We start from the raw sequence: 27,750 nt of genomic DNA, 5'->3' as shown, positions 1-27,750 counted from the left end.
CATTGGTCAAACGAAGATTGGTCAAGGCACGTTCAGAGAAGGAAATAGGACACATTTAATGACTTGTGATAATCGATGTTATTGATTTCAATGTCAAATAGTCAAATTCTGAATTCAACTTTTGTATCAAATACTTGATGCTGTTTATGAGCTGTCATATGACTTCTGGATATATCTACAATAGATTGGAGGAGAGGGAGAGGAGAGAGATTTCAACCCATCCGAGATTCATTAAAGTCAGTTCAACATTCAACAGTCAGTGGCAATGGTCCAGGGTGGCTGCATGGCGTGAGAAAGAGTAAGAAGAAGAATTAAAAGGACTCGCACAAACCCAGTATATTTGGGCTAACGACAGGAGAAGAAATATACCTTCTTATTCGACTATCACAACGGTTTTCATTTTCCGCCATTCCCGTTCTCCTGGACATCCTCTGCAATGGTGTATACAACAACTTCAATTTCTCAATCTTATAACTTTCGGTAGGATAGTTTCTACGTACTAATACCCCAAATCACAGCATTACTCTAATCAATTCATGTTTCGTTCATTGTCTCATATACGCCATCATCATCTTTTTAATTTCAATTTTTCTCTCACTTCTCGATATTAAAATTGGAAAATCTTTAATGAAATTGAAATAAATACTTTTTGATACCATGATACCTCATCTATTATCCAATCAAATCCAATTATGATTATCACGTGACGGAATAAGTTAAGACCATTAAAGCCACTCAATAAAAATATAAGCTAACTTCGAATGTTAATTCAAAGCCAGTAGAAAGTACTAGAAGTAAAGTCACAGAAACCAAAACAACCGATTGATACTACAGTACAGTGCACAGCCAAAAAAATTAACAACCAACTATTTTCTTTACCTTTTTTTAATTTGCGTCAAAAAGTACTTCAATCAAGATGCTTTGTTTGTTATCTTTGTCAAGTTTCAAATTTACTTTTCCAACTTTTAGAGAAAATTTCCCACCATAAAAAACAATATATACAGTCGGTACAATCCACTACCTTTGTTCGAAAGAAAACCTCTGTGCGAATCTTAACAAAAAAAGGCCTTCGAATGTAATGCAGACAGCGCTGTAATCGTATATCCTGTTCCTTCATTTTGTGCCTCTTTCCAAACTCTTTATTAAAACATGGCCAGCGTTCTCAGAAAAGGGCTCTTAAAAATTAAAAGAATTACAAGGAACCATAGAATCGATGGATTTGCTTTATCTTTCTGAAAAAAAAAGCTCAAACCGATCAACACAAACAAACCAAACACATCATCCGAGCTTCCATTCTATTGATCTATTCATCTTGGTTGAAAAAATATTCACAATAAACCATCTATCTCTCTAATTAACATTTGAACTTCAAATAAATTATGATCCATGATAAAAAATAGATTGAATATTCACTTCAATCACAAAGACTACAATCTTCTTAGAGCAGATTTGTTGGACTTATGCTTTCTTTATACACGTGAGCGAAAACAAATCAAAGATCAGCCTCGCTTGCCATTAACTATAATCTAATTTTTTTCTTCAAAACATTCATTTGCATTCTATCAGGGGATTTTCAAAGAAAGTTGACTTTCATTCTACATTACTTCCTCTATTCCTTGCAAATGGAATTACAAAACTGGAATGTCTTACTAAACTCTCGGGATATATGTATACATTCTGAATTCGGTTTGCTATGAGATACTCTAAAAGTTCTTCCATCAAAATATTTACTTTCATTTATTCGCTTTGAACGGGAGTAAAATCAACCATTTCAAAAATATTTTCAACTGGACAATCTTTATGGACTAGCCTGAGAAGAAGCTCTTTTTTTTCCAACGAGAAATACAAGCTAACAATCTAAATTGAAATTAGGAATACTTTTGAAGAAAACATCTTCGAATCACAAACGAAAAAGGGCAAAAAAATCCAATTTCAAACTCAATTTTCAGATTTTCAGATCAATGAAAAGTTTGTTTGTTATCAAGAAGATTATATATTCCAATCCATCCATCATATGTCGGGAAGTAATAGGAGGTTCGTTAACATTACAGAAAATTGGAAGACTGATTCCAAGGATGTATTATTCTTCCTCTTCAGAAATTTATTTTGCTGGTTACGTCACTCTTCCCTGAAATGCTCGAACAAAGATTGAGGTGAAAAGTCGTGTAAATTAAAAGCAAGGTTTGACTTTCAGTATCCAAATTGATACACAGCTTGAAATCTCAATTTCCAAATTTTGGCATTTTGATCAGGTACTGAAAAAGATAATGATGCGTCCCTATTGGGAATTTCGGTTTGGTAACTTGGCAAAGTTGTTGAGGTATTGGGGATTTAAATTTGTAAAGAAAGTAATTCTGTCATCAAAAAGGGAAATATTCAAATTAAATTTCAAAGATTAAAAACTTGGCACTTCCCTAAGCCACTTATGATGAAATGACATCACGCTTCTCCCTCAATAAAAACAGACTTAAGTCCATAATGGGTGCACGAAAAAGCAAGAGGGTAATCTCGATACATTCTTGACATTATCACCATTCCAAAGTTTCCTGTACTGTAATGGATACCTCGCTCTAAACCAACATTTTATCAGCGTGTTCCTCGACAGTCTGCTAACATGTTAATATTCAGGGCGTGCAACAAAGTCTTTGCTTGAGAACACTTAACTTTAAGCGTCAACAAGCACACCCCTATATAGATAAAACTTAGCAGGAAGGTGCAGTCCAACCAAGTGTGGTAGCTGTCCAAAGAACGACAGTAAACAGCAAATTCTAGTTCCGAGTGAAAATCGATACAAGGGGAACTCTTTCTATTTAGTACCAGATTTAATATGTTATTTATAGCTACCATGGAAATTTATTAGTTTATTGATCAGTCGGAAACACACATTATTGTACATGCGTCATTAGAGGTATTATACAAACAGGATAAAAGACTTTACTATGATACACGCATTGTCATTCATCAGTTAGTTCTCTAAGCCTGTTTGAGCAAAACGGATTTCATTACATGTTTTTCTTTTTATAAGCATAACGCTTATAAGCATATGAAGGCTCAGATTTGCAGAATTCCCAAGCATAACATGAGCATATATGTCAGCCTAAAATATTTTTCAAGTGGTAATTTTTATCTGTTTAAAAAGGTTTGGTAGAGGTCAAGTAAAAAATAAGACATTCCACTGCTCCCAAAATCTGAAAAATTTTTTCTGAAATTTCATTAAAAACTTGGCTCGGGGTGAATCATAAGTATGATTCTTAAGCATATAATAAACATAAACTATGCCTGGATGCTTTGAGAACTTAGGCATACACGAGCCTGACCAAGCACTTGCTTATAAAAAAAAAACATGTAATGCTAATCGGGCGTCAGAAAGAGAAAATGTCATTATGGAGGATTGAACATAACCACGCCAAGTAACCACGTGCAGGTTCTAAACAAATTATCGATGCAACCATACAAAATTGGTATTGAAAGTTAAATGATTTTGTCTAGCCAAAGGGAGAAAGTATTAACCTTACTGTAAGTAAATTCGAGTCTTTTAGAATACATGTAAAACGATTAATTGTCATAGGGGAACCATAATCACGTCCGTCATTAGTGTCAGTAACCCTTTTAATTGAGCCTCTTAGTGGACTAATCTACCCATCGTAAACACATGATAGGCTGCTATGCAAAATTCACGACAGAATGGTTATTTTAAGATTCGTATAGCTAGAATCAAATCTGAGCCGTTTAGCCTTAGATTATCCCAGGGAACAAAAATAGTGACTTCTAAATCATGCGCATATCTTCCTTCAAGAAACAGGGATTCTCCAAAAAATAGATTGGATTGTACATAATGGCGTAGAGAAGGGTCAAGGTGATCGTATTCCCGTATCAAATTTTCTCTCATTTGAGAAGTTATTCGCGTCCAATTTGTGTAACAACATATCAGTGGATTGGTGTAAGCACATATTTTCTTGACAAGCTGTCATGCACGTGAAGGGTGATTATACAAATCATAAGATTTGAAAGTTTGAAAAATATTCAATATAATACTATAATCGAATTGTGATAAGCTGACAGTTTTGACATAAGTTCTAATTTTTCGCACACATCGTAGATGAGCAGGATCGCGTAATCTTATTATTCTTTTCCGCAAAGTTTTGTCTAAAAATGTGAACTCTTTACCGTCTAAACTAAAATTCAAATTGTCATATTGATCCTATCGCGTAAGAGCTTCTCCTCAACAGGGACTAAGAAATTATTTGACCTGTAGAGAATATACACATACACGTTTTTTTTTTATAAGGAACACGTTTATAAGGAACTCGAGACTGAAAATGGTTCAAAAAATAAGGAATCGTTAAGGAACTCCTCAGGCTGAGAATGAAAATAATGTACCTTATTGGGACTAATTTGACCAAATTTTGATCTTTCAAGGGGCAAAAAGTTCAAAATTTCCTATGTAGTAAGGAACTCGATAAGGAACTTTGAGACTGACATTCTCTGTAAAAATAAGGAGCTCCAGGCTCAGAGCAAAGTTAAGGTTTCTTATAAAACAAAAACGTGTAATAGAACTTTGTTCAGCAAGAGTTGTTGTATTTTCAATATTATAGAGTCACGAAAATGAAAATGGTAAAAAAGGGTATATGCCATGACCTACGCAACACGTCAATATAAAGAATTTAACGTTCGTTCTTTATTAAATTGCGATCAAAATCCCACAAAGAAATCATTCGTTACCCTCTATCTTTTTTGTTGACAAGGTTGAATAATATTTGACCAAAAGTCAATTAAGCATTGGAACTTCTCCAAAAAATTCATAATTGCTGCGATATCGTACCGTTAATTTCCCTTAATAAGGAGAAAGGGTCTCCATAGCTAAAATTGGTAAAAATTCATGAATTTATTTTTAACGATCATTTGCGCACTATTAATTTACTATTTCAGGAAATTTCAAACGCTTTTTAATTTGACTTCATTAATTTTCATGATTGTTTGATTTTCAATTTTGATTTGCCTGATTTTCTAAGAAAACTTTCGCAAAAATGATTTCGAAATGGTCAGAAAATCCCTCATTGGAGAATAAATTTGAGACAGGGGTGTAAATATAGTAGATATAGATTTGCCCTTTCAAGGGGTTGAGTTTTCTCCGAAGATCTTCTAATAAGTAAAAAAAAACTCTCCACTAAGCAACTAGAGGTCGCCTAATTCCAATAATTTATGATGCCTCATATTTTTCACACGTCTTGAAAAGTTTTAACAGCTTGTCTGATGAAAATTGAAAATTTTTTTTTGCAAATTGAAATTTTCGTTGGCGATATTGATCCATGATGTCTTTATTATCGATATGAGAAAGATGGCAAAAAGTTTCTTTCGATTTTTCTTGTATTGAAAATTTCTACTCTCTCAAATTTTTGATGATTTTCAATGGGGAAGGAAAGATGATTTTCCAAAAACTGAAACATGGACTTCAAAAACATTGGAAGCTTTTGACCTTCACCACCCATCCTATAGCAGGTAAACCCAAGAAGGATTTTTTTCTCTTATCAGTCTGGATACCCTGATGATGTCACATTCTCATCTGCGGGAAATCTCCGTTAGGGAGTTAAACAATTGTTTATAATTTTCCAGGTAAAACCTATACAAGTTTGTAAAAAGTCCCACTGTGTATTTTGAAAATATCCTTTAGGATTTTCAACTATTTTCTTGTAGTCACTTCAATCTCATTAGTTTTGTTTAGCTTATTATTTTGTCACAAAAAAACATCTGAGAAATTGACAATAAATTTTCGATTTCCTACTTTTCTCCTTTGCAAAACAAGCTTGTGACGAATCCAGATGGTGCAAATATCAATCAAAACATATGATTTTTCAAATGTCAAAAAGTCTCTCAGTCGGAGTCCCATCTCTTTCTTTAACGGAAAGATTTCTTCTTCTTTTAGAGAAAATCTCCACCCTCTGGGTTTTCCCATTTCAGATGAGCTCCTGTAAAAAGTTTTGAAAAAATTTATAAACCGGCCTCGATTGATTCTCAGGACCCCTGATTTATTTGACACCAACTATACTTCAAATCGGTCAGTTTGGAAGATCCCGCAGAAAAAGAAAAACTTTAGAGGATAAAAGTAGTATATAAAAGGGAACAAGAAGAAGAATTCTAAGAGACAAGTGTGAAAAGTTCTTTATGAAAAGGGGAACACGCAAGTTTGAAGTATTAAAAATCTTACACATGAAAAAGAAGAATTTAATTTGTATGCAAATGTTAAATGCCGTAGAAAAGATTTAGCGTTTATTTAACGAATAGGAAGTATTACGAAAGTCTTTTCTTTTTCGTTTTTTTTTCTCGGTTGTTTTCGCGTTGTTTAGGAGGAACTTGGGGTTGATTTTATTTTTGAAGATGCTGGAATTGTTTGGTATTTATGGATAGTTGAAGAGTATGTTTAAATACATCGCAATACACACACGACGTAAGTTGTTCTATACGATTTTTATTCTTTTTAAGGGAAATCTAACAAATTAAAATTTTAAAGTCCCGTGGTGTTTGAATTGTGATTGAGATTTGGTAGTCAAAACGAGGCTAAATTCACTTAAGGCAGTTCATTTATCAGATGTATATAACGGCAAGGCTGGCTTTATGAATTCTTCTAAAATTTTATGAAGTACTGAATATTGACCATACTCATCGTACAACGATAAACATACGAAAACAAAAAGAAAGATATTGGTAAAGGCAGGGTGTTAGGGAAATATGGTGATAGACTCTCTACCTTCACTCGTGTATCTCTCTCTCTCTCAATCCGGCTGATAATCGAAGTATCGATTGACGTCAAATGAGCTTAGCAAAAGCTCAAATTGCATATGTAGAACGATAAACTCAGGATACATATTGGTAAAGGTTGAAATTAAGCATCGGCGCATTAGCAATAAAGATTTCATGAGACATATGCTAAGTCTGAAATCTATACTGTGGCATCAAAAAGGTTACGAAATACATTGAATGCCGTTTCCTCTGCTGAAACTATCCACATTTAAGGCGAACAAAGAGGCTTTTGAAAAGCGCGGCTTGGATTGGAACCACACACATCGGTGCTAATCTTTCAAACTACAAAAATACTGTCAACACGTGCTATGGTGTGTCTATCTCGACAACAAATATAAAACCATAGACGAATATACACTGACAAGCTGCCACACTTTCAAGCATGAAATGTTTGATGACTTTCACAAGGAAGAACCCTTATAGTTTACGAAACAGGAGTTTCATTAACACTTCCACAATTTTATTTTCATCCAAAATTTTTGATGATTCAAATTTCCTTCTCCATCATTAAAGATTTCAACAGGATAAGTACAGGGGGGGTACTAGGTGAGGTGACGGGTATGTCCGAGCCGAAAATCGAAAATCGACCCTTTGAGAGACAAAAGTTTGGTGGTTTTGGGACCCTTTGAGAGACTTTTTCCTAAATTTTGGTCCATTTTTTTCCAAATTTTGGTTTGATTTCCACCAAATTTTGGTCAAAATTCTTGGAAATCGTGACCCATTGAGAGAGAAATTTTTGATTTTTGTGATTTTGGGACCCTTTCAGAGACTAACTTTTGAATTTGTACCCCTTTGAGAGACTTTTGAGGAATGAGAAAAGGTACCCTTATGGCTCACACATACCCGGCACCCATTTTGCCTAAGTACCCCCCCCCCGGGGTTTTCATTGACAATCTAAATGACCTTATGACGAACGAACATTGAAGGGTAGTTTCTGAATCATCCAGATAGATAGCTTATTTTTATCAGCCTGAAATCTTCTGGGTTATCATCTCTTTAGAGTAATCACCTTCATCAATGAAAGTTCTCTGACATATATGAAGGGCCCTGTTTAGATTGTCCATCTAGGACACTGTTCTCCATTAACTTATAATTCCGTAAAAGGCAAGACTCTTCGGTATACCAAAACCTAAAGCTTAAAATAAATGTTTGAGATAAAACTGAAAATCAACTTACATAATGGATCCGTCGACTTTTTCCATTTCTGTTCGATCGAACAATTTCGGTGGAAGAGAAGTCAGGATAATACTGAAGTAGAAAAAAAATATGAGTTTAACGATTTTTAGGGGAATTACTGTTGCTCCATCAGGCTGTTTGGTGTGTTACACGTTTTTTTTTTTATAAGAACGTCAAAAATTTTCGAAGCCTTCGGATGTTCTTAGTTTTTTGGATTTGAAGCCTAAAAATGTTCTTAAAATGTTCTTATTTTCAGCATTTTTTGAGCATTTTGATGTAATTTCTTAAGAAAATGCATGTTTTTAAGTCTCCAAAGCCTTAGAATGTTCTTAGAATGTTCTTAAATTTTTGGGCCTCGAAGCCTTATGTTCTTATATAGTTTGTTCTTATAAAAAAAAACGTGTAGTTTAGATAAAGCCTTTAGCTATTGCAGTTATGCAAGAAACTAAAGTTCCTTGAGTTATGAGACAAGAAATTTAGAAAATCCGAAACCTTGTATTTGTAAAGCTAAATAATATTCGAAGCCAAAATCTTTACATTAACACAGGTGTTATCCTGTAGTGATTAATGATGCATCATTACCTTTAGAGCAAGCAATCAACAAAATTACAAACACATCAAGTTTCCAAAAAAGTATAAAGACAACAATTCTGTTAAAATTGTAAAGCGCCTCAGTGATGCTTCACATGCAATGAAAAATATTCGTCAAACGTGCTTTATCTACCTCTCATTAACGAAAGCTCGAATATCAATCAATTTTGATACTTATAATGAAAGAAGAGGAAATCTATTCAAAGCAATGAAATTAGCGAACCACAATCATTAAAAATGACAATGACATCTAGTGTGTTGTAACGCTATTTAGAAGCAATATTCAAAGGTCGACACCATCATCATTAAATTGTGCGAATGGTTGACCAATTGGAGAAGAGAGGATGAGATATAATGAAAACCTATTCGAACTAATGACATCATGATGTTGGCGCGTGTCCCAATTGGTCAAATTTGGTCAAACCCCTCAAACTGAAGCTTTCCCAGTTAACTATGGCTAGTCGTATATAGTTAACTGGGAAACTAAGCTTTCCCAACCAATAATGGTTATTTAGCTGGTTGTAAGCATTAATAAAATCAGAACCAAGAACGGACATGAAATTTGGTCCTATTTTCCTGGTTTTTTTTCGAGTATCAAAAAAAGAGAGGATTGGTCAATACAATCCGTACATGGAGCATGTGTAAAAGTTTTAGAGTAAGGGTTGTATTGCGTATGACACAGCTGTGAGGACGGGCTGTGAGTGTAAATCTGCCTTAAACTTCCATTTGACCTCTTGCAGCTGGCGACTACTATTGATGAATCTTGTAGAATATTAGTCAAAAATAATTGCCCAAATCATTTTAAATATTGCCCTTTATTCATCCCTTTTGCACTTTGGACTTTTGGTTGAATTGTTTGGTATTAAATTAATTGGCTTTTGATTGGTTGGAATAATGGTTGTTAATGAGATAAAGCAATTGACACTATTTGACATCTAAAAATGAATTAAAGATTAAAATCAAAGCATCGACAGGTCAATGAGTGTATTGTTCACAAAATATCAAACATCATTTTTTTTCATCAGGCCCCAATTTTAAGATGAACACCCATTTAACAAGGGCTTTTTACATGGTTATCAAAATTTGCAATAGGTATACCCCAAATTGCAAAATTTAATGAAGAAAGTGGGAAAATAACCAATCACTTTAATCTGTTTAAATTTCAGGTAATTTATAATGGTCAGCTTTATGGGCAGAAATCTACTTAAAATTCTTAACGCTTTTCTCTAGTTTTACAAAAAAAAACACGAGATTGTTTCGGCCAATTATAAAACAATGAGTAGGGAATGATTATATTCTAATGGCCCATTCTTTTTTCTTTTCAACGTGTCGATACTGTGAAAATTCTTTGAAAGATATCGCTTTTTAATTTCGCCTCATTGCTCCTGTTTTTCGCCCTGATTTCGTCTAAGGACCCGTTTACACGGACTTTCGGTACGGGACGTACTGAGATTATTCGGTACGGTCTATAGTCTGAAGTACGAGACTTCGTTTACATGCCAGACCGGTCTGAAATTTCAGTACCCCCTTTCGGTTCGGTCAAAACCACTAAACTGAAATTTCAGTATGGTCCGGAAAATCCATGTAAAAGCAGAGAAATTTCAGAAGGTTTACAGGAATTACGGTCGAGGGTCGATTTTGAGCGTTATGATGATTCTTGAAGATAATGTATCCCATCTGGAAATGAGAAAAACGTGTACGATTACGAGGGTAGGAAAATTGCACGTTGAGAAGTTTCTATAAATAGTTTTTACGATGCAAAATATTATAAAATATTGACCTAATTGAGGAAAGTGGACAAGAGAAATGAAATTACAGCAACAATTTATAGTTTTTGCATAAAAGGAAATGGAAAATGAGGCATGAAATAGCCCTCGTCTCATAAACAGGTAAAACAGGAATTCTCCTTTGCATAAGGCATAATAATTCTTTGACGTCGAGATGCAACCTTTGGGATGGTTAAAGATAATTATAATTTGGGTATCCACTAACTACAAAATTATCAAATTAATTGATTAAATTATAGTGAAATGACTTTTCAATCATATGGTCGAAATATTTTTCTTGCTGATGGTCAGCGTATTTTTAAATGATGATTGTCATATCAAATTCCAGAGACGAAATAAATTTGGAAAAAATGAGCCAAAATTAGACCGCATTTTCGTCAAACCATTTTCGCGGAATTTTGATGTAAAAAAAATCATCATGATATTTTGGCGACTTTTGATCGATAATTCGCAACACAAAGATATTCACAACATTAATTTACAATCAATTGCTGGTTTTAGCGCATGATTAAAAACTAACGACTTTCGATTACTTCATCTTTAGACGCCAATATCGTCATTATGATGTAATTAAAACCGATTATCATAAATTGTAAGTCAATGAAAAAATTTTTTCAGAATGAGGCTGAAAAATAAAAAGAGCTTAGTTCTTCACCAGTGTCATTGTTACACCCGCTTCTCACAGACCTGGTACGATTTTCCAGGCAGTGGGGATAAAAAAAATGGACTGAAACTCGATGAGGATTGATATTCCCATATTTTTTCATGGCTTGGGATTTCAATTCTTTTGTTTTCAAGTCAGAAAAATCAGTGCAGATGGGAAGAATAGTAAATATTTTGCAGTGAGGATTGGTTTATTTGATTATTTTCAGTGAAAACAAAAATTGGTGGATAATTTTCCATCGGGGACGATATTTTGGTCAATTTTGAAGGGGTCCCATAGGGGTGAGAAAGGGGTGTATTTTTGGAAAGCCTGAACTGACTATGTACATAAAATCTTACTAAAACTAAATCAGTGTTAATTGCCCAGCATCAGGCCTTTCATTAGCATGTCGCTGTCCGTGGTCTGATTTTGAAGAAGGGGTGTTTTTTCAATTCAAATTTAATTTGGTATATCGTGGGTTCGATCCCCACACTGGCCATTCATTAATCACACTTTGAGAATCGATCAAAGACATTATCAAACCTAGCTTCTGGCATTGTGAACATACATACCCTGAGTATCAGAGGTTGAGAATATTTCAACCTCTGAAGACCAACAATAGAAATTTTATCGCGCATGTGTCAATCTAATCACTGTAGAAAAAATCAAAAATGAAGAGCAAATATTACCATATTAATGTCTAGCAGACTGTACCAGTAGGCAGTTTACTACAGGGTGTCCCTAATTAAAGTATCGAGTTTGAACATGCGATTGAGTAGAAAAGTTTGTGTGTGTTATCGCTAAAATATAAGAACGTTCTCCATCACACAGGCTTATTACAAAAGGTAGTTGGGTACAACGTATAAATTAATCGTAATGACAAAGAAAAAAGAGGGAGAGCTTAAAATACAATTTTGTGAACACGCACATAAAACTTTCTACTCATAGTTGTGTTTCGACTCGATACTTTAATTAGGGACACCCTGTATTTACGAATTCCCCAATTGAGTTTCTTTTAAAAGAAATCTTTTACATGATCCCCAAATGTATAACAGTAATTACTAAACTTTTAATTATGGAAATGTCACTTTAATTGAATCGAAATAATATACAGACTTTATGTTATGATTCTCTATCACTGATTCTTTTTAAAAAGCATTGATGACATTTTTGAGTTGTGTTTTCAACGATTGGAATAAAAATATCAACTTCGAACTTCATCCAAGATCTTGAATGGTCGTCATAATTACTTTTCTCTGTGGTGATTGCGCGCTGAATAGAATCTGGATTGGTCGGCACAGCGTCGATATATGATTTCGACCTGTGCTTTTCACGGTAGAACATATACACTTCAGCTTCTTGTGTATTTTTGAGGACCTTTAACTTGAACTTGAAAAATATTAAGGCAAAGTTCATTAAGTAACCATTGGGGCACCGTAGAAAAGCTAGACAATCTGGTCTAAACGTGTGTAGTTTTGGATGTCCTTTTATAGCATCTCAACAACTCAAACACGACTACAACTCGAACACCTAAGTATTATATCGCAAATTTTGTCCGTATTATGTATTCAAAGTTTATGGTCCGAGAAACTTGTTCCTTTTCATTTTCAAGGAAAGGAAAGGAAAAAAACAAAAATATTATGCAATGGTTTTTTACCATCCATCAAAAATAGACAGATCGATAGTTATTAATGAGCCACAAATACGTTCATAAAGTTAACCTCAGAAAAACGATTATCGCCGACCAAAAAGCTCATCAAAACCCTGTCAAAATATATTTTCGGCTGTCATCATAATTGGTCGTATATTTTTTTATGTGTATGAAGAATAATGAATTTTGGTTCCCTGGACCTAATTAATTTCTGAAGTATTGACAGGCTTCATACTTATTTCGTAAAGCAGCTTGTCAAAAAAAGGCTTACCACTCAAAATGATAATGTTGAAAGAAATTTGGTCCTAAAGCCGTTTTTAAAAAGATGCTCTACTTTAAAATACCTTCGGAACGCGTGCCTTGATTTCGAAAGTTAACCGGTAAAAATCTTAGCAAGTGGAGGAGGCACAGCCTTGGTTTTGCGCGGGCGGGACAAGATTTCCATTTGGCCCTCTGGTTTCTTTTAAGAAGGCCCTATTTTAGAATCATTCTATTTCAAGGGACTTTTAGAAGTTTGAATCATGGCGATCTAATGAAATCTTCTTGCACGTAATATGTCTTTATTTTGGAAGCGAAGATTACTAGAACTGTTACCGTCTGACAAGGTCTGGTAAACCAGATTCCTTTGGGCGGAGCTACATTCTTATGACCTTCAAAGTGAATATTACATTATACGCATGCGTGAAATACCGAATATGTGTAAATAAATCGAAGAACGAAAGAAAAGATTGAATATGTTTTGTTTGTGTTGAATGAACACATTTGTGATGGTTCAATGCACACACTTTCTTTGCTAGCTTTTTTGCAAGAAGCCTGATCCACCGCTGAAGCTCTTGAAAAAAAAAAATTAACAGATCTCATATGAAAGAAATTACGGAAAATTATATGGCTTACAAAATGGAGGAAGAAGAAAAACTTTAAACACTATTTGGGAATAATTGTTATTTATTCACTCTTTATTTCGTGATTTTTTTTTGTTTTTGGTTGTTTTCAGAAATTGTTGCGTTGAGCGGACATTTTTTTGTTTGCATGCAACAAGCATCAACCAATCAAAGTTAAGATGACACGAAATGTCATTATTATGTAAGTCACATCGCAAAAAAATTTGTTGAATTTCTCTGCTTATAACCCTCAAATGCATTCATAGTAAAATGGACATTTCGATACATAGAACTAAGAATGCGCGTCATAATTTCCCTGCACCGTTCAGTAGTAATCAGCCGGCGGAAGCATCAGTATATTTCCTAGATCATAAAACATTCCTGCAATCTCCAATATTACTCTAAATTGAAAACAACGATAGAGCTTTAAAGAATAAAAGAAAATTACCTGTTTCTGAATTGCATTTTGACTGTCGGTGAAACGGAGTCGATGAACCAAGAAATTCTTCTACGATATCCGAATATTCCGCTACTCGAAGAAGCCCAAAATTTCTCAACAATCTGTGATACAGAAAAATCAAAAAAAACTCAGTTATCCTAGTTTAAAAATACAAATTCCTTAATATTTTATTGATAGTTTTGTAGAATGTTTAACAAACTGATGTCTTCTCTTGAATGGGACGCTATTGATCAAGTATCCGACCCCCTTTTGCGACTTGACAAGATCTCGACCCTAAAAAGAGCACTCGATGCAGAATTCATTACAATTTCTTTATCCTACCCTAGGATGACGATGATGAAAATAAAAAAGGAAGAAATCTTAATGAATTTTTAATTTCGAGTGATCGTGATCCGAGTCATGTTACGTCTAAAAGGAGTACTCCACAACGGGTTCACAACATTATAAATTTACTGCTACCCCGATAAAACATGACCACAATGGCGAAACAGGGTTATAAGCCTTAGAATTGGTTTCAAATATGCTCTAACCCGTTGAAAAGAATACATATATAAATCTGTAGCCAACAATTTAATTTGATTTGACAATATATTTCGAAAACTGTGTTTCATTTATACAATACACCTTTTCGACCGTAGTTGTGCGGTCAGGCGCGTGCCACTTTATCATTTAATTATCCCCTAAACTCGATCCAATCCATTTTTTACACCTTTTTCTATTGTCTATAGGTGCGAAAAAATGACTGGGACGGTTTTAGGGTGCTAAAACGGACAAAATAGTTCCCGCGTGGCAATTGTGGCGGCTACGTTCGAAAAGGTGTATTGCTCTGATTGAACTAGTCTTTACTGCAAGGTTTACAAGCCAAAATAGTTAGACATGCGCAATAAAATGTAAACAGTTTGTCATCACAGGTTGGATTTAGAAGAAAGTACAATATTGTAAATAGGTGAAAAGTCGATCAATTATGGCTGATTAGATATCAAGATAAAATATTTGTGGCCTTCAATGATTTCCAGCTCAAACACAACCCACCCCCTCAAAAAGAAAATTTGCCAGATGGAGGTTTTTAGACATGATGTGAAAATGCGAAATAATTAGACACAATGGTGTTTACTTTGAAAAATGATAGACATTTTGACAAATTACTTGATTTACAAGGAAATGATAAGAATTAGTCATAGTAAACAAATTAGTCATGGAAAAAATGCAACAGTTTATCAAATACCACATAAATTCTGTTTCAAAAATTATGTTTGCCCGAAATTTGTTTTTTCCAGAGAATAAGTCAAAATCTAAATCGTTCCAACTACATTGGAGTAAAAAAGGGTGGGGTCAACGATACAGGGTTGTATATTATTAGCCAAAATCGCACTTATATCTTTTCCCTAAAATGATGAACTATATTAGACTCAACAATATCAAATACTTTGGGTTGGAAGATTAAAGAAAAAATCAAAGTTGAAAAAATACCAACCTTTTGAAGACATTATCGGGACCTGCTTGTATTCCACAACTTGATTTGAGCGCGAATGAAATGAAAATCTCATATAAAGTAAATGTTTCGCAAATTCTCATGAGTCAAAAACTAATTTTTCTAATTTCATAATAATTGTCGTTATTTTGACTTGCCAAAAATTATAATTTATCTGGGATAATCATCAAATTAGACTAGGGTTTCTGTTTTTGTTTTTTTTGTTTTGCGTATTAAAGCATCAAAATACAGAGAGAAGAGGGCAGTAGGTGTTTGTTCGAGATGAAGAACCAGCTAAAGTAAGAAAAGGTCTTTCAAATCGTGACTCGCAAAACATCAGCAAAAACCTACTTTTAGTCTAAATAACCCTGCAAAAATCCAGGAAAAAGAACTCAGCAAAGATTGGAAGGGTTTTATTATAGATAAAGCCTCACGAATCTTTTGATAGACTTTATTCCATACCACATGAAGAATCGGCAAGGAGTAAGAATACGATTGATTGAAAAAAATTGACAGACGGGAGGTAATATTTTCCAACCATATAATGACATTTTCTTTCCTTCTCGTTTCAGTTCCTCTACCTGCGGTGATATTTCTATGTTGTCTTCTGTTGTTACTCGTCATTCTCGCCATACTCTACTTCGTCGTCTTGAAAAACGAGAATTTGTGTTCGGGCCTCACAGGACATGGTACAGGAGAAGAAGGAGAGGAAGGTAAGTTTCTCCCTGTGGAGGAGAGTTTTTGCTTTGTTTTCTTCCCTTATAAATAAAAGAGTGTACTCCATCATACTGTTTTTTTGTATGTAAAAGTTATGAAAGTCGATCATTAAGTCTAGATCTGTGCAGATTTACAACATAGCCTTAAAGCCAGTCTCAACTCGATAAATTGACCAAAAAAGTCTAGATCTCAACTTTTTGACAAATTTTAACTCCAAATTCCGACGTTAGGACCGGTGTGATAGCAAAGAAAAAGGGTGCCTTCGACCTTCCCAGCCCGACAGGGCCTTCCGAAGGCCACGTAAAAGTAATGCCTCTTTAGACTGAATAAAAATTTGCCACACAAACAAATCTTTCGTAACATTTTTTATCTTATTGATTTGATTGTGAATCAAAGCTAAATCGACAACGTGTAAAACAAATTCACCAGCGTCAATTGAAAAACGCGGAAAAGAATAAGGGAATAAGGAGAAATAAGTTTACAGCTTAAGCTTCTGAGCTGTAGTTGAGAATGCATGTCTCTGTGTAAGAGATGTGTTCGTGCCTTAAATTATTGGCATCAAAACTCGTTCACAAACTTCCGAGTCTTGGAAAATTCAGCAAATTTTGTTGCTGCTGTCTTTTAGGGGAAGCATTATTAGCAACCGAGACAGAAAATCCAGATGGCCCCGTCGATGGTGGTGGGGATGGAGCTGGAGGGAGCTTAGCTACAGACGTCGAGAAAGGGCTACCGACAGGGTCGAAGAAGGGCTCCCCAGTAGCCAGTACCTCTGCGAGAGGTAGCCCTCGTGTAGCAGCAAGTCTAGTAGAAGAAAAACCGCAACCTGGTCCTTCCAAAGCGCCAATCGCACTACCACCATCGCCTGTCAAACCCAAATCACCTCAGGAGCCAAAACCAGCCACCAACACAACCACTGAAAGTGGCGGCGGAGATGTTGGGTTTATTTCCACTAATGAAGAAGCGCCTTGTCTTGCAGGGAAAGTATTGATGTCTTTCACGTATCTGCCTGCCGCTAATAAACTGAACTTAAAAGTCATTCGTTTGGCTGAGTTACCGTCCATTAAGCGGGGCGGCGCCGATAGCGTGCGCATTCATTTGTGTGTTTTACCGATGCGGAAACAGAGGTTCAAGACGAAGATTCAAACCGCATCACAAGGTGTGTTCAACCAGACGTTCCAATTCGTCCACATGACCAAAGATTTATTGGAGACGTGTGCGATCCGTTTACGTGTATACGGGAAAAAGGGATTCAACACAACAAAACTAATCGGAGAAGCAAAAATCAATCTAGCGAAAGTGGATTTGACAAGTCCATTGGCCGATGGTGATATTTGGAAGAATCTCAGTCCCAAAGGAGAAGTGGTAAGCCTTCAACATCCTTCTTGTTGTCTTGCACAACCTTTCCAAAGAAAACGCTCCGTTAAATATCGCAAAAAGAAACGGCTTTGATGACATGCTCTTTTTCGCACTTGAAACGTAGACAGCACATTAATTTTTTTATTGAAACAAACTCTTGACAATTTTGATTTTTGGTGCAGGGAAAAGGATGGTGTTGTAAAATTTTCATTTTTGGAAAGACAATGAAATGAAAATGATAAAATAGAAATTTCCTGGTAAAAAAAATTGAAATAATCGACGAGTTTCACAATTTGAGAAAATACCATTTTTACGAAAGAAGAAAAAAGAGGTTTTTAAAAAAGTATTTGGTTCGATATTTTTCACGATTTTATAATGTGAGATTTACATGGAGAGTTTTTCTTGTCAAATTTTGTCGAATAAAAAAAATACTGTGAATTCTTAATCATTTTACAAACTTTGAAAACATCGTTCTAGAATCCATTCTGTAGCGCCCATGTTTCCCAACCGTAAGAAGCCGCTCATTGAATCTATTTCTTTTTGCGATATTTGACATACAATACCCAGACCTGCATAAGTTATGACGTGGGAAAAAAATCCCCAAACTTTTTTAACATAATGAGCATCTCAGGAATTTTACTATACCGGTTTATTCTCAATGCCGTGAAAAAGAGACAAATTTGACGTGAGGATATTTTGTTAAATCTTGACAAATAAAGAGTAGTTTAGGTATCGAGGGAGTTCGAACTACTATGTGTGCAGACAAAAAAGGTCTCAAAATGTAGCCCTTACAATACAGGGATTATTTAGCCAAAAATCGACCCTTACGATACATTTTTGGCACAAAATGATAAAATTTTCCAAAATTCTTCACTTTCAACACCCTTACAATGCACTTTGTCTCATTTTGAACCTTACAGTGAACTTTGTGAAGTCTGAACAATGCACTCTTTATCTATAGCGAGGTTACATACCTGCTTGTTTAAACTAGAAAACACTTTTCTCATCTCCGATGTGGTGAAAGTCTTCTAGGAAGGCCCGACTGCTCTTGGGTTTAAAAAGTGTAATTAAATGGTGCTTTTTTAAAAGGTCTAAGGAAGACTGAAAAATAATGATGGGGAATTTAACCACTTATAAGGCTTTCAAAGCTTTTTAAACGTAACTTTGTTTCCTTGCAGCTTTCAAATAAACGGGAGACTATCTTTTTGATAGGGTAAAATGTTTCTTTTTTCATGTCACTCCAAAATGCCTCGTAACTCAATCAATACTATGTGATCTACAGTTTCCTGGTAGGTTCTAATCAGCCCTCGCATAGAAACACGACAACGTTAAACCTAAAGATAAAAGACATTTCCACTGACTCATCATTCTGATCATTCTCAGTAAAATAGTAAAATGCACGATAAATAAATAAATAAATAAATAAATAAATAAAGCAGTTCTAAATATCCTTAACAAGATTTTTTGATTAAAATTAAGATAAATGCTGAATCATTATCATAAAGTTGTACACCCAGGGGGGGGGCGTAGGCGAAACTGGATACGGGACGTGCCGCTGGTCAGGGTCTCTTTTATAGGTTCTGAAGATATCTGACAGGGTCCACTTTTTATTATTTGGACATTTTTGCAGGGTAAAAATTAGAAAACTTTTTAGTTTTTCGTCTACTTTTAGTCATTTTTGCCACTTGTTAGTGGGGCGTACGGTTTTTCGGAATTGCGGAAATCGGCCCTTTTTTCTTCGGAATTTTGGAAATCAGGCAAAATTCTTTCGGTATTTTCGGAATTCTATAATTGATTCGGTATCGGAAATCCATGAATTTTTGCTTCGAAATTTTGGTATTGGAAAGTTTTTATCCCCTTTTTTCGGAATTCATACATGAAAATCAAATTTGATGAAAAATTAGCCAAAACGAGGAAAAATACCCAAAAAAATCAGTATCGGAATTGCAAGTATTTTTTTACGGAATTTCGGAAATTTTGGCAAAATTATTCGGTATTTCCGAAATCACAAACCCCGTACGCCCGTAGGGTGGAAATTGGAAAGATTTTCAATTTTTCATTCGGACAGGGTCATCATTTTACCAAAAATTCGTATCTGACAGGGTCAACTCCAGCGGCACCTCCCCGTCAGCTGTCAAGGTCAGTGCCCCCCCCCAGGGTTGTACACAAACTCTTCGAGCAAATTAATCTTCTCAGAAGTCACGTCGCATATATCTAAAAATACGATAACCTTCTCATTACAACATTCATAACCCTTAAGCACCCAGTTCACATAAAACACTAACCACCATTGTAAAACTCGCATAATTTCCCATCCACTCAACTTTCAGGCGAAGTATTACAACATTGACGAAGAAGACGAACCGGACGACATTGATGACTGGGCTGAGTAGATTCCGGACACTCCCGGACAAATATTTGGCGCCCGATAGAAAAAGACCCAAAGCCTCTGCCGTTAACTCTTCGCCACGTCTCTTTTCACAAGCGGACTCACCGTAAAACCATCAACAGACTCTTGACTTGCAAAAATACTTCACAAAACAGAGAAAAAATGGAAACATTTTCGATCGATATACCTAGCATAGCACTAACTTTAAAAAATGCTAACTGAATCTAAAAGCAAGAGGGTGGCTAATAACGCATTTGAACTCCAAACCTCTTTAAGTTCGCTAAACGAACAAATAGTCACTCCCCCTTGCTTTTAGACTCATTGCACTTGACGCTAACAAACCAAATGAATAGTTTTGTTTTTTTTAATCTTTGACTTTTTCCTGTATATATGTAAATACTGTAGAAGGACAAAAGGGTGCTGGTCGCTCTTTCTATTTGACTTGTAAATATCATATTTTTCTAATTAAGATACTTTTTGAAATCTCTATGTTAGAGATGTTATATAGATTGAAACCGTTTTCCATTTAAACCTAATTCTATATAAAGCTTGGAGTACTGTACATAACTTCATTACTGTACTGCCTAAGTGCCCCCACAGAACCCTTCACTCGGTTGGGAGAAAAGTTCAATCTACATTCTAAATGGGGATAGAAAATCTATTGCTTACATGCCAATAAAGCCAGTAGAAGACTTATGACTTTTGCTAATTTTCCAGTTGATTGGTACTAATTTCATACTAAGACAAAGAGTGAAGCATAAAACTATCCAAACTATCCCCAACAGTCCATAATTTCTCCAAGAACGTTATCGAATAATGAATTTGTATGAAATAATGATTGACATTGAATCTTAAGTTTTAAAAGGTTGTTTGCTGTTTCAGCCGTTTGACGAAGATGGCAATTCTTCATTCAACCTGAGTGATCTTTCAAGTCTGGCCAGTTTTGGGGAATCCGAAACGAAGCCAGAATTGTTAGTCAATCTTCGATACACTGATTTGACGGGCCGCTTGACCGTTGAAGTTATCCAAGCCGCTAATTTGAAGAAAACCATTATGATCGTTGCGCCAGGTAATTCTAATCCTTTGTCAGCATATTATACATCTATGAAGGTCCAAATACTGAATTATCGTCTTATTTCATACACCCCTGTCTCACTACCCCGGTGGAGCTTTTTTCTATAACGTGGATTAAAAATTTATCAAATTCCCAATAGGGATAGAAGTTTTATTGTTCTAAGCTAAAAAAATCCAATGAGAGTGGTTTTAGAGTGAAATCTTTTAACGTGAATTTCAAATGGGGGATGAAATAAAAGTAAATATCCCAGTGAGGCTGAAATTCTAGGGTAATTTTTCCTATTGGGGACGAAATTTTCGCCACATTTTCCATTGGGTGGGGCTATCAACGGGTCTGTGACATATAGGTGTTTTGCAATAGAATCAAGCCTTGAAAAATACAAAACACGTGAGATGCCAGGAGCGGCGCTTTCTTTCCCTGGAGGATGAGGAGAGAGAGTGCAGGTCATCTTTTACCAATGACGATTGTTCTGTTAACTAACTCCATCTTTAGATACTTTCGTCAAAATACAGTGTGTTACAGCCAAGGGTAAAATGATCGGGAAAAGCAAGACTACCGTGCGACGTTTACAAGCTAACCCTGAGTATAACGAGAAATTCATATATCCAATCCCTGAAGAAGACTTGAAGGATGCTACTATGATGTTCAAAGTAAGAAAGGCTTTAGTTTTAGTTTAGTTTCTTAAAGACACAGTTGCAATTTGAAACTTTTTGTCGCGTTGAGAAGTCGTCGCAACATTGTTATATTTTTCAATCCATCCCTAAAGATACTTTTATGCTTAGAAAAAAAGCGCGCCTCTATGCTGACAACGCAATTTTTCTATAGTTGTGCTTGTGAAGCGCCGAAAAGAGAGAAAGTCGTTCTTTCTTTTGTTTAAAAATGCTGTGTTAACAAATGGTAGGCGATACGTTAAATAATGTCCTTTTAAATTAAGCAACAAAAAATATCTTATTGATTACCAAATTGTATATCTAGGTTTATTCAGTCGGGAAACGCCGAAAGAAACGAGAACTACTTGGCTGGTTTGCTTACGGCTTGAATAATTCAGGGCCGACGGAAGCTGCTCATTGGCAAGAAATGTGTCAAAATAAAGATCGCGATGTTTGCCACTGGCAAGAGCTTAAATGTGTTTGATATGAAGTTTTTTATGTTTACAGTATGTATAATTGTAAAAATCATAAAACTCGGAATTTTTTTTCGTGTGTAAAAAGAATTTTTTTGTAGATTACTCAATTTTTTTATTTTTGTACTTAATTTGCATTAGAAATCACTAAAATGGAAATGATGACCTCAAAAATTATCAGCGATACTATATTTGAAAAAAAAAAAAAATTCAATATCGAATATTCAAGAAAAGAACAAAGCCCATTCAAATACACCATGATTCATTCGAAAACAAAATTTCTTTCTTTTTCAATCAAAGCTGAATGCCATATTCTCAAATTTGAATCGCTAGCAACAGCATCTATTTGAAAACGAAAGTTCTAGATTCATACAAAATGAAAAAACGCTTACACATACAAAAATTCCGAATCATTTCTACTGATTTTGATTTTAGTTGAGATTTGAGCTTTTCGAGAGAATGCGTCTCTCAAGGCAATGTGTACAGGTCTTCGAAACTTGGCCACAAAGCTTGCTGATAAACATGCTGCTATCAAAAAGTTATTTCAATTCTGTTGTTGCTGTTTGTTAGGAGAGATTTCAACCGAAGCTGATGGTTCCGCCCCAGAGAATGAGGGCGGGGTTGAAGGGGAGGAAGGTGGAGGTGATGAAGGGTTGCCACCAGGCTCAGCCAGAGCTTCCCAGGCGGCTGCCAATTCTATAAGAGGTAGCCCAGGTGCGGCTGCAAGTTATATTGAAGATGGAGAGGAGGCTGGACCATCAGGGGAGCCAGTAGAGGTGACAGAGGATGGGACACCTCTGCACGAGGTTCTCCCACCACCAACAACCACACACGAGGTTCTCCCACCACCAACAACCACACACGAGGTGAAGGAAAATTCGTCAGTACCGGCGGGTGAAACCACCTTGGAGAGTATCGATGATGGGGATGTTGGTTTCATAGAAGCAGCAGGGGATGAGACCGCTGAAAGTGGGGAGCAAGATGTAGGTTTCATTGAGACTGTAGAGGAGGAGGAACCCCTCTGTATCGTTGGTAAGGTCCTCATCACCCTCTTGCATTATCCTGATGACAACAAATTGGACTTGGCAGTGCTCAAGTTGGACGAGTTACCAACCGTAGATCGCGGAGGAGCAGAAAACGTAAGCATTCATCTTTGTGTGTTGCCAGGACGTAAACAAAGATTCAAAGGTAAACCACAATCTGTGTTACAGGACGAATTCAATCAAGCTTTCACTTTCTCCAACATCACGCCAGAAACGTTGGAAACGACAGCAATACGTTTACGTGTTTATGGTAAGAAGGGCTTTCTGAAGCAAAAACTCATCGGTGAAGTGCAGATTGCTTTGGGCAAAGAGAATTTGACTGATGGAGAAGAGATTTGGAAAAGTCTCAGTCCAAAAGGAGACGTGGTAAGATAAATCTTTTTATTTCATTAACGGAAAATAATTTTTTCGGTGGATAACCAGGTAGTATTCGTTACTTAGAGCAAGCACAAAGGTCACGCCATTTTAATTCACCTTGCCAATACTCTTAGGTTCCAAATAAACAGGGGGGGTTTGAATAAATGGGGGGGACCTAATTGCCTGGGGGTTGGAAATTTTACTTCTGAAAACCCAAAAATAAGGTGAATATAGGCTAAAATCAGGATATTTAGAGCAAAATAAGGGGCCTTCTCTTTGACAGCTGAAAATATTCTTAAAAATTAATAAACGGGGGGGGGGGTCCTTATAAGGTCCGGGTCCTTTCGAAAAAAGAACAAGCGGGGGGCGTTTATTTGGAACCTAAGAGTACCCTCCTGTCATTGAAAGTTAAAAGATACGCAGAGGAGAAACATAACCAAAAATCAAAATAACATTCCTAACGATATCTCGACCTTTGTCGTGTCTTTTTCAAGTTCAGCTAAGATTAAATAATAATTTCAAGGAGCTTCGTAGATTAAATCGGGCTGATAATTGGAAATCATGTATTAGAATAGCATTAAAATACCGAATAAGGGCTCTCGGGTCAAGCATATACACTTAATAGCTGGTGTGAAAGCGTCGAATCTAAAAATAGTTGAACATACTAACGCCACTATTTTGATTTCAATACAGAGTTTCTGATAACCAAAGTTTTCCCTCCATAGCCACCTGATGAAGAAGAAGGTGGAAATTTCAACCTGAGTGATCTTTCAAGTTTGGCAAGTTTCGGAGAATCTGCTACCAAGCCAGAATTATTGATCAACCTTCATTACACTGATCTTACGGGTCGCTTAACCGTTGAAGTTATCCAAGCCGCTAATTTGAAGAAAAACACTATGATCATTGACCCAGGTATGATCTAATACTGCATTGATAATTTTAATCATACCATACCTTAATCGGGAAAAAAGTTGGCATTTCAAATAGTCATTGGGGAAATGTTTTGTCACGTTGTTGAAACAATTTTTAAATTTTTCAGACCAAAACATACAATTTAGTTCCTTTAAAAGTAATATTTTCGGCTGGGGTATAAAAAATCGGGTGAAATTTTGTTTCAACAGGGGAAAAATACGCCACCCTCTCAAAATGTTCACCACTTTCCTCCGACTTTTTTTCCTCAATAAGGAAGAACTTTCATCCAGCAATGGAACCTTTATGAGAGTTGCACACTGTTCAGAATGTATTTCAGACATTCGTAGTATGGTAGACACGACTTGGTTGTTTGGTATGAAAGATGACCCATGCTGAGATTGCCAAGTTAAGCTATTACAGTTTTCGATTTTATTTCTATACTTTCTTACATTAGACACTTTCGTCAAGATCAAGTGTGTTTCAGGGAAAGGAAAGAGGATCGGTAAAAGCAAAACAACCGTAAGACGTCTCCAATCGAGCCCCGAATACAACGAGACGTTCATTTATCCGTTGTCCGATGATGACCTAGAGGATGCAACCATGATGTTCCAGGTCCGTTGAGTCTGGAAAAGACACCCTTGTCTCAGTGACTAATGTCCAAGCCAAAGTTTGAAAATTGATCCTTAGAGAGACTAAATTACGAAAATTTTGTCCATTTTTTGACGTTTTTGCCACCCTTAGAGAGACTATTTTCCCGAAATTTCAGCCAATATTTCAAGAATTTATGACCCTTTGAGGAAGTCAATTTTTTATTTTCGTAATTTTGCTCGTTGAAACCTTTACATAGACTCCCCCTTTGAGGGACTTTCGAGAGTGTGATAGGGATGGCGTCCATTCTGCCTAAGTACCCCCCCCAAATCTTTCATTTTGTTCAATTCCTCATTTCAGCCTCATTTAAAAAGGTATCTTTTATTTTACTCAAGGTTTATTCAGTCGGAAAACGCCGAAAGAAACGAGAACTGCTTGGCTGGTTTGCTTATGGCTTGAATAATTCAGGACCAACAGAAGCGGCTCATTGGCAAGAAATGTGTCAAAATAAAGATTGCGACGTTTGCCACTGGCAAGAACTTAAAAGTGTTTGATTTTCAAGAAATAACTATCCATGAAGAAACTTATTCGGAATTTACTTTCTCGACAAAAAATGCCAAGATTGAATCGACATTGAATTGCGTTGTTGCCCCCGAATATGTACTGTGTATATAACTGTAAATATGAAAATGGATTTGTATTTTTATAAGTATCATATAGGGATTTCGAATTTAAAACATTATCTGTTATACCTTATCGGGGAAAAAATGTCGGGGGAAAGTGACGAAAATTTTGAGGGGTGACGAAATTTTTTCCCGACATCTTATCACCCGACCAAAACTTGTACCCAATTTTTTTATTCCCGACCAAAACATTTACCCGAAATTTTATACGGCAACCAAAATTCAAATCTAATTTTTTACATCTTTATTTACCGAAATTAGTGCTTTAAACGTCGAATTACAAGATCCATTTTCGAGCTAGTGAAGGAAATCATTTCTTTTGAACAGTTTAGTCGGGTGAAATGACGAATTTGAAATTTTGGTCGGGGAAAAGTGACGAAAATGCCTCTAGGTGACGAAATTCATCACGCGTATTTAAAATTATCTGTCACGCATATTTCTCTGTTTATCCTAAATCCTGAATCGAGCCGAGGGCGGGCCGAGGGCGGGTGACAACTTTATAAAAAAGAAGAAAAGGGTGAAACTGGAAATCTTCAAAAGAAAGGCGAATACACGCTTTTTTTATAAGAATGGTGTAAATCCATTTCATCATGGATATTCTCAAATTTTTTGGGAAAATCATCCTAAAATATTCTTACAGCATATTCTTAGGTTAGGGTCCTAATTTAGGCTAGATTTAACATTTAGTACATACGTCTCAAGCATAAGATGGCATTGTCGTGAAAGGAGTGAGCCTTGCATTTAGGCCCCATTTAGATGCTTAGATGTTTTGTCCGAAAACCACACGGGTCACTTGTTTAGGATTCTTGATATGCGTAAGTCATTTTTCTAACGGAAACACCCTGAAAAAGCCGGGATTTGACCTCTCTTTGCTACTAAAATTAGAAACACAGAGGTCAAAAACCGGAAAAATATGACGTCATCTTGACTTACGCATATCAAGAATTAGACTATGCTTTTTGATAATTTTTTATGACGCTAAGTCCAGTGAAGTACACTTAATCGCGCCATCCAGTCTATAAAGAAAGCTTTAAGTGGACCCCGGGCTAGTTTAGGATGGGAAATAAGAGAATTCTTGCCACAATAACACCATTCTTATAAAAAAAAAGCGTGTATTTAGTCACAGATTGTAACCCCTTTCAATCACAATGGGGGTACTAAGTTTGCGTGATGACAGGTGAGTTCAAGTAACCAATGATCGAAGACCCTTATTAGAGACTAGACAAAATTTTCCATTTTCGATTTAGCAATTTGTTTCTCTTTTTTCTTTTTTCTATTTGGTTGAGTCGCAGGAGGCTTTTAAGGCCCATTTTCGCAACTATAGACGCTTTCAATTAGCGCCCCGTCAGCACCTTGAACTGACTACTCAATTCCCCTCACATAGCATGGGTTGACCTGGGCGAAGGTTCATTCACTTGCCAAGGGTGCCAAGTGAACGATCGATTCGATCGGTTCGATCGCACCTCAGTCGCCTGTGTAGCAACAAAGGTCGATGACCACTATACCACAGCGCCTAGAGCTATAGAGACTGAATTGCTGTCTGTACTGCCAGACTTACAGGGTACAGACTTACAGAAGAAAAAACATATAATAAACTCATACCATGTGCATTTCATTTGCATCAACATTCGTTAACATTCTCAAACGATGAATCACGTGGACGTCTTATCGTGCGTGGTGTCTGATTTGTTTTGAAGGCCCGAGAAATAAAATATTCGAAATTCGAATGTTTTTGTGGAAGTTCGATTCTTCCAATTTCGAATTTTTGAGCAAGACATGACGTCATCGCCTGCGCAGACAGACGTTCTAAACAACAAACATGAACATTCGAAATTCGAATCTTGGACATTGGAGCCTGGTAAAAGGTTTCAGAACTTTATCATTCATTATTATTTATCTTATCACTACTCGCCATTTGTCACTGTCTTTGACATTTAGTCCCACGAACAAGGGCAAAGGTGTATTATTTCTGTTTGCAGACACAATGGTTTCGCTGAGCTCGACGAGCTATGGAATTTTTTATGACAGCACTCTTGAATTGTAATTTGC

The 27,750-nt window shown here is 36.0% G+C and overlaps 4 protein-coding genes across 9 annotated transcripts in view; 3 read left to right on the top strand and 1 right to left on the bottom strand.

Moving 5' to 3' along the window:
* The window catches only part of LOC136798330 (major facilitator superfamily domain-containing protein 8-like), a 35,136-nt gene extending 7,782 nt beyond the window's left edge, over window positions 1–27,354 (bottom strand). Inside the window, exons 1-3 of one of the 4 annotated variants that reach the window (XM_067054925.1) lie at window positions 27,304–27,354; window positions 13,976–14,088; window positions 7,975–8,046 (exon numbers count right to left, since the gene is read on the bottom strand). In XM_067054925.1, coding sequence (XP_066911026.1) covers window positions 7,975–8,046; window positions 13,976–14,088; window positions 27,304–27,339 — 221 coding nt within the window. In that variant the 5' untranslated portion in view covers window positions 27,340–27,354. Of the gene's footprint in view, window positions 1–369; window positions 800–7,974; window positions 8,047–8,556; window positions 8,720–13,975; window positions 14,089–15,461; window positions 15,507–27,303 lie in introns of those variants that run through there. The other 3 variants (XM_067054926.1, XM_067054928.1, XM_067054927.1) reach the window with 3 other exon arrangements.
* LOC136798333 (synaptotagmin-3-like) lies at window positions 5,406–20,429 on the top strand. 3 transcript variants are annotated; one of them, XM_067054932.1, is made up of 4 exons: window positions 5,406–5,499; window positions 16,031–16,171; window positions 16,801–17,537; window positions 19,862–20,429. In XM_067054932.1, the coding sequence occupies exons 1-4, from the start codon at window positions 5,424–5,426 to the stop codon at window positions 19,922–19,924; spliced, it is 1,017 nt and encodes a 338-aa protein (XP_066911033.1). In that variant the 5' UTR covers window positions 5,406–5,423; the 3' UTR covers window positions 19,925–20,429. The 3 variants fall into 3 exon arrangements, with proteins under 3 accessions (XP_066911033.1, XP_066911034.1, XP_066911035.1); XM_067054933.1 differs by lacking the exon at window positions 5,406–5,499 and adding an exon at window positions 6,126–6,445; XM_067054934.1 differs by lacking the exon at window positions 5,406–5,499 and adding an exon at window positions 13,460–13,729.
* Window positions 20,132–22,129, top strand: LOC136798309 (synaptotagmin-14-like). The gene is made up of 4 exons (XM_067054897.1): window positions 20,132–20,195; window positions 20,777–20,989; window positions 21,488–21,645; window positions 21,971–22,129. The coding sequence occupies exons 1-4, from the start codon at window positions 20,132–20,134 to the stop codon at window positions 22,127–22,129; spliced, it is 594 nt and encodes a 197-aa protein (XP_066910998.1).
* On the top strand, window positions 22,537–25,922 carry LOC136798332 (synaptotagmin-14-like). Its single transcript, XM_067054931.1, has 4 exons — window positions 22,537–23,527; window positions 24,244–24,430; window positions 24,885–25,042; window positions 25,414–25,922. Exons 1-4 carry the CDS (start codon window positions 22,595–22,597, stop codon window positions 25,570–25,572), a joined length of 1,437 nt encoding a protein of 478 aa, XP_066911032.1. The 5' UTR covers window positions 22,537–22,594; the 3' UTR covers window positions 25,573–25,922.
* Window positions 27,355–27,750: the final 396 nt, after the last annotated feature.

This window comes from Clytia hemisphaerica, unplaced genomic scaffold, assembly GCF_902728285.1.
Source record: "Clytia hemisphaerica strain Z4C2 unplaced genomic scaffold, Clytia hemisphaerica genome assembly, whole genome shotgun sequence".
NCBI classification, from domain to species: Eukaryota; Metazoa; Cnidaria; class Hydrozoa; order Leptothecata; family Clytiidae; genus Clytia; species Clytia hemisphaerica.
This window is presented reverse-complemented; position numbering and strand designations above follow the sequence as displayed.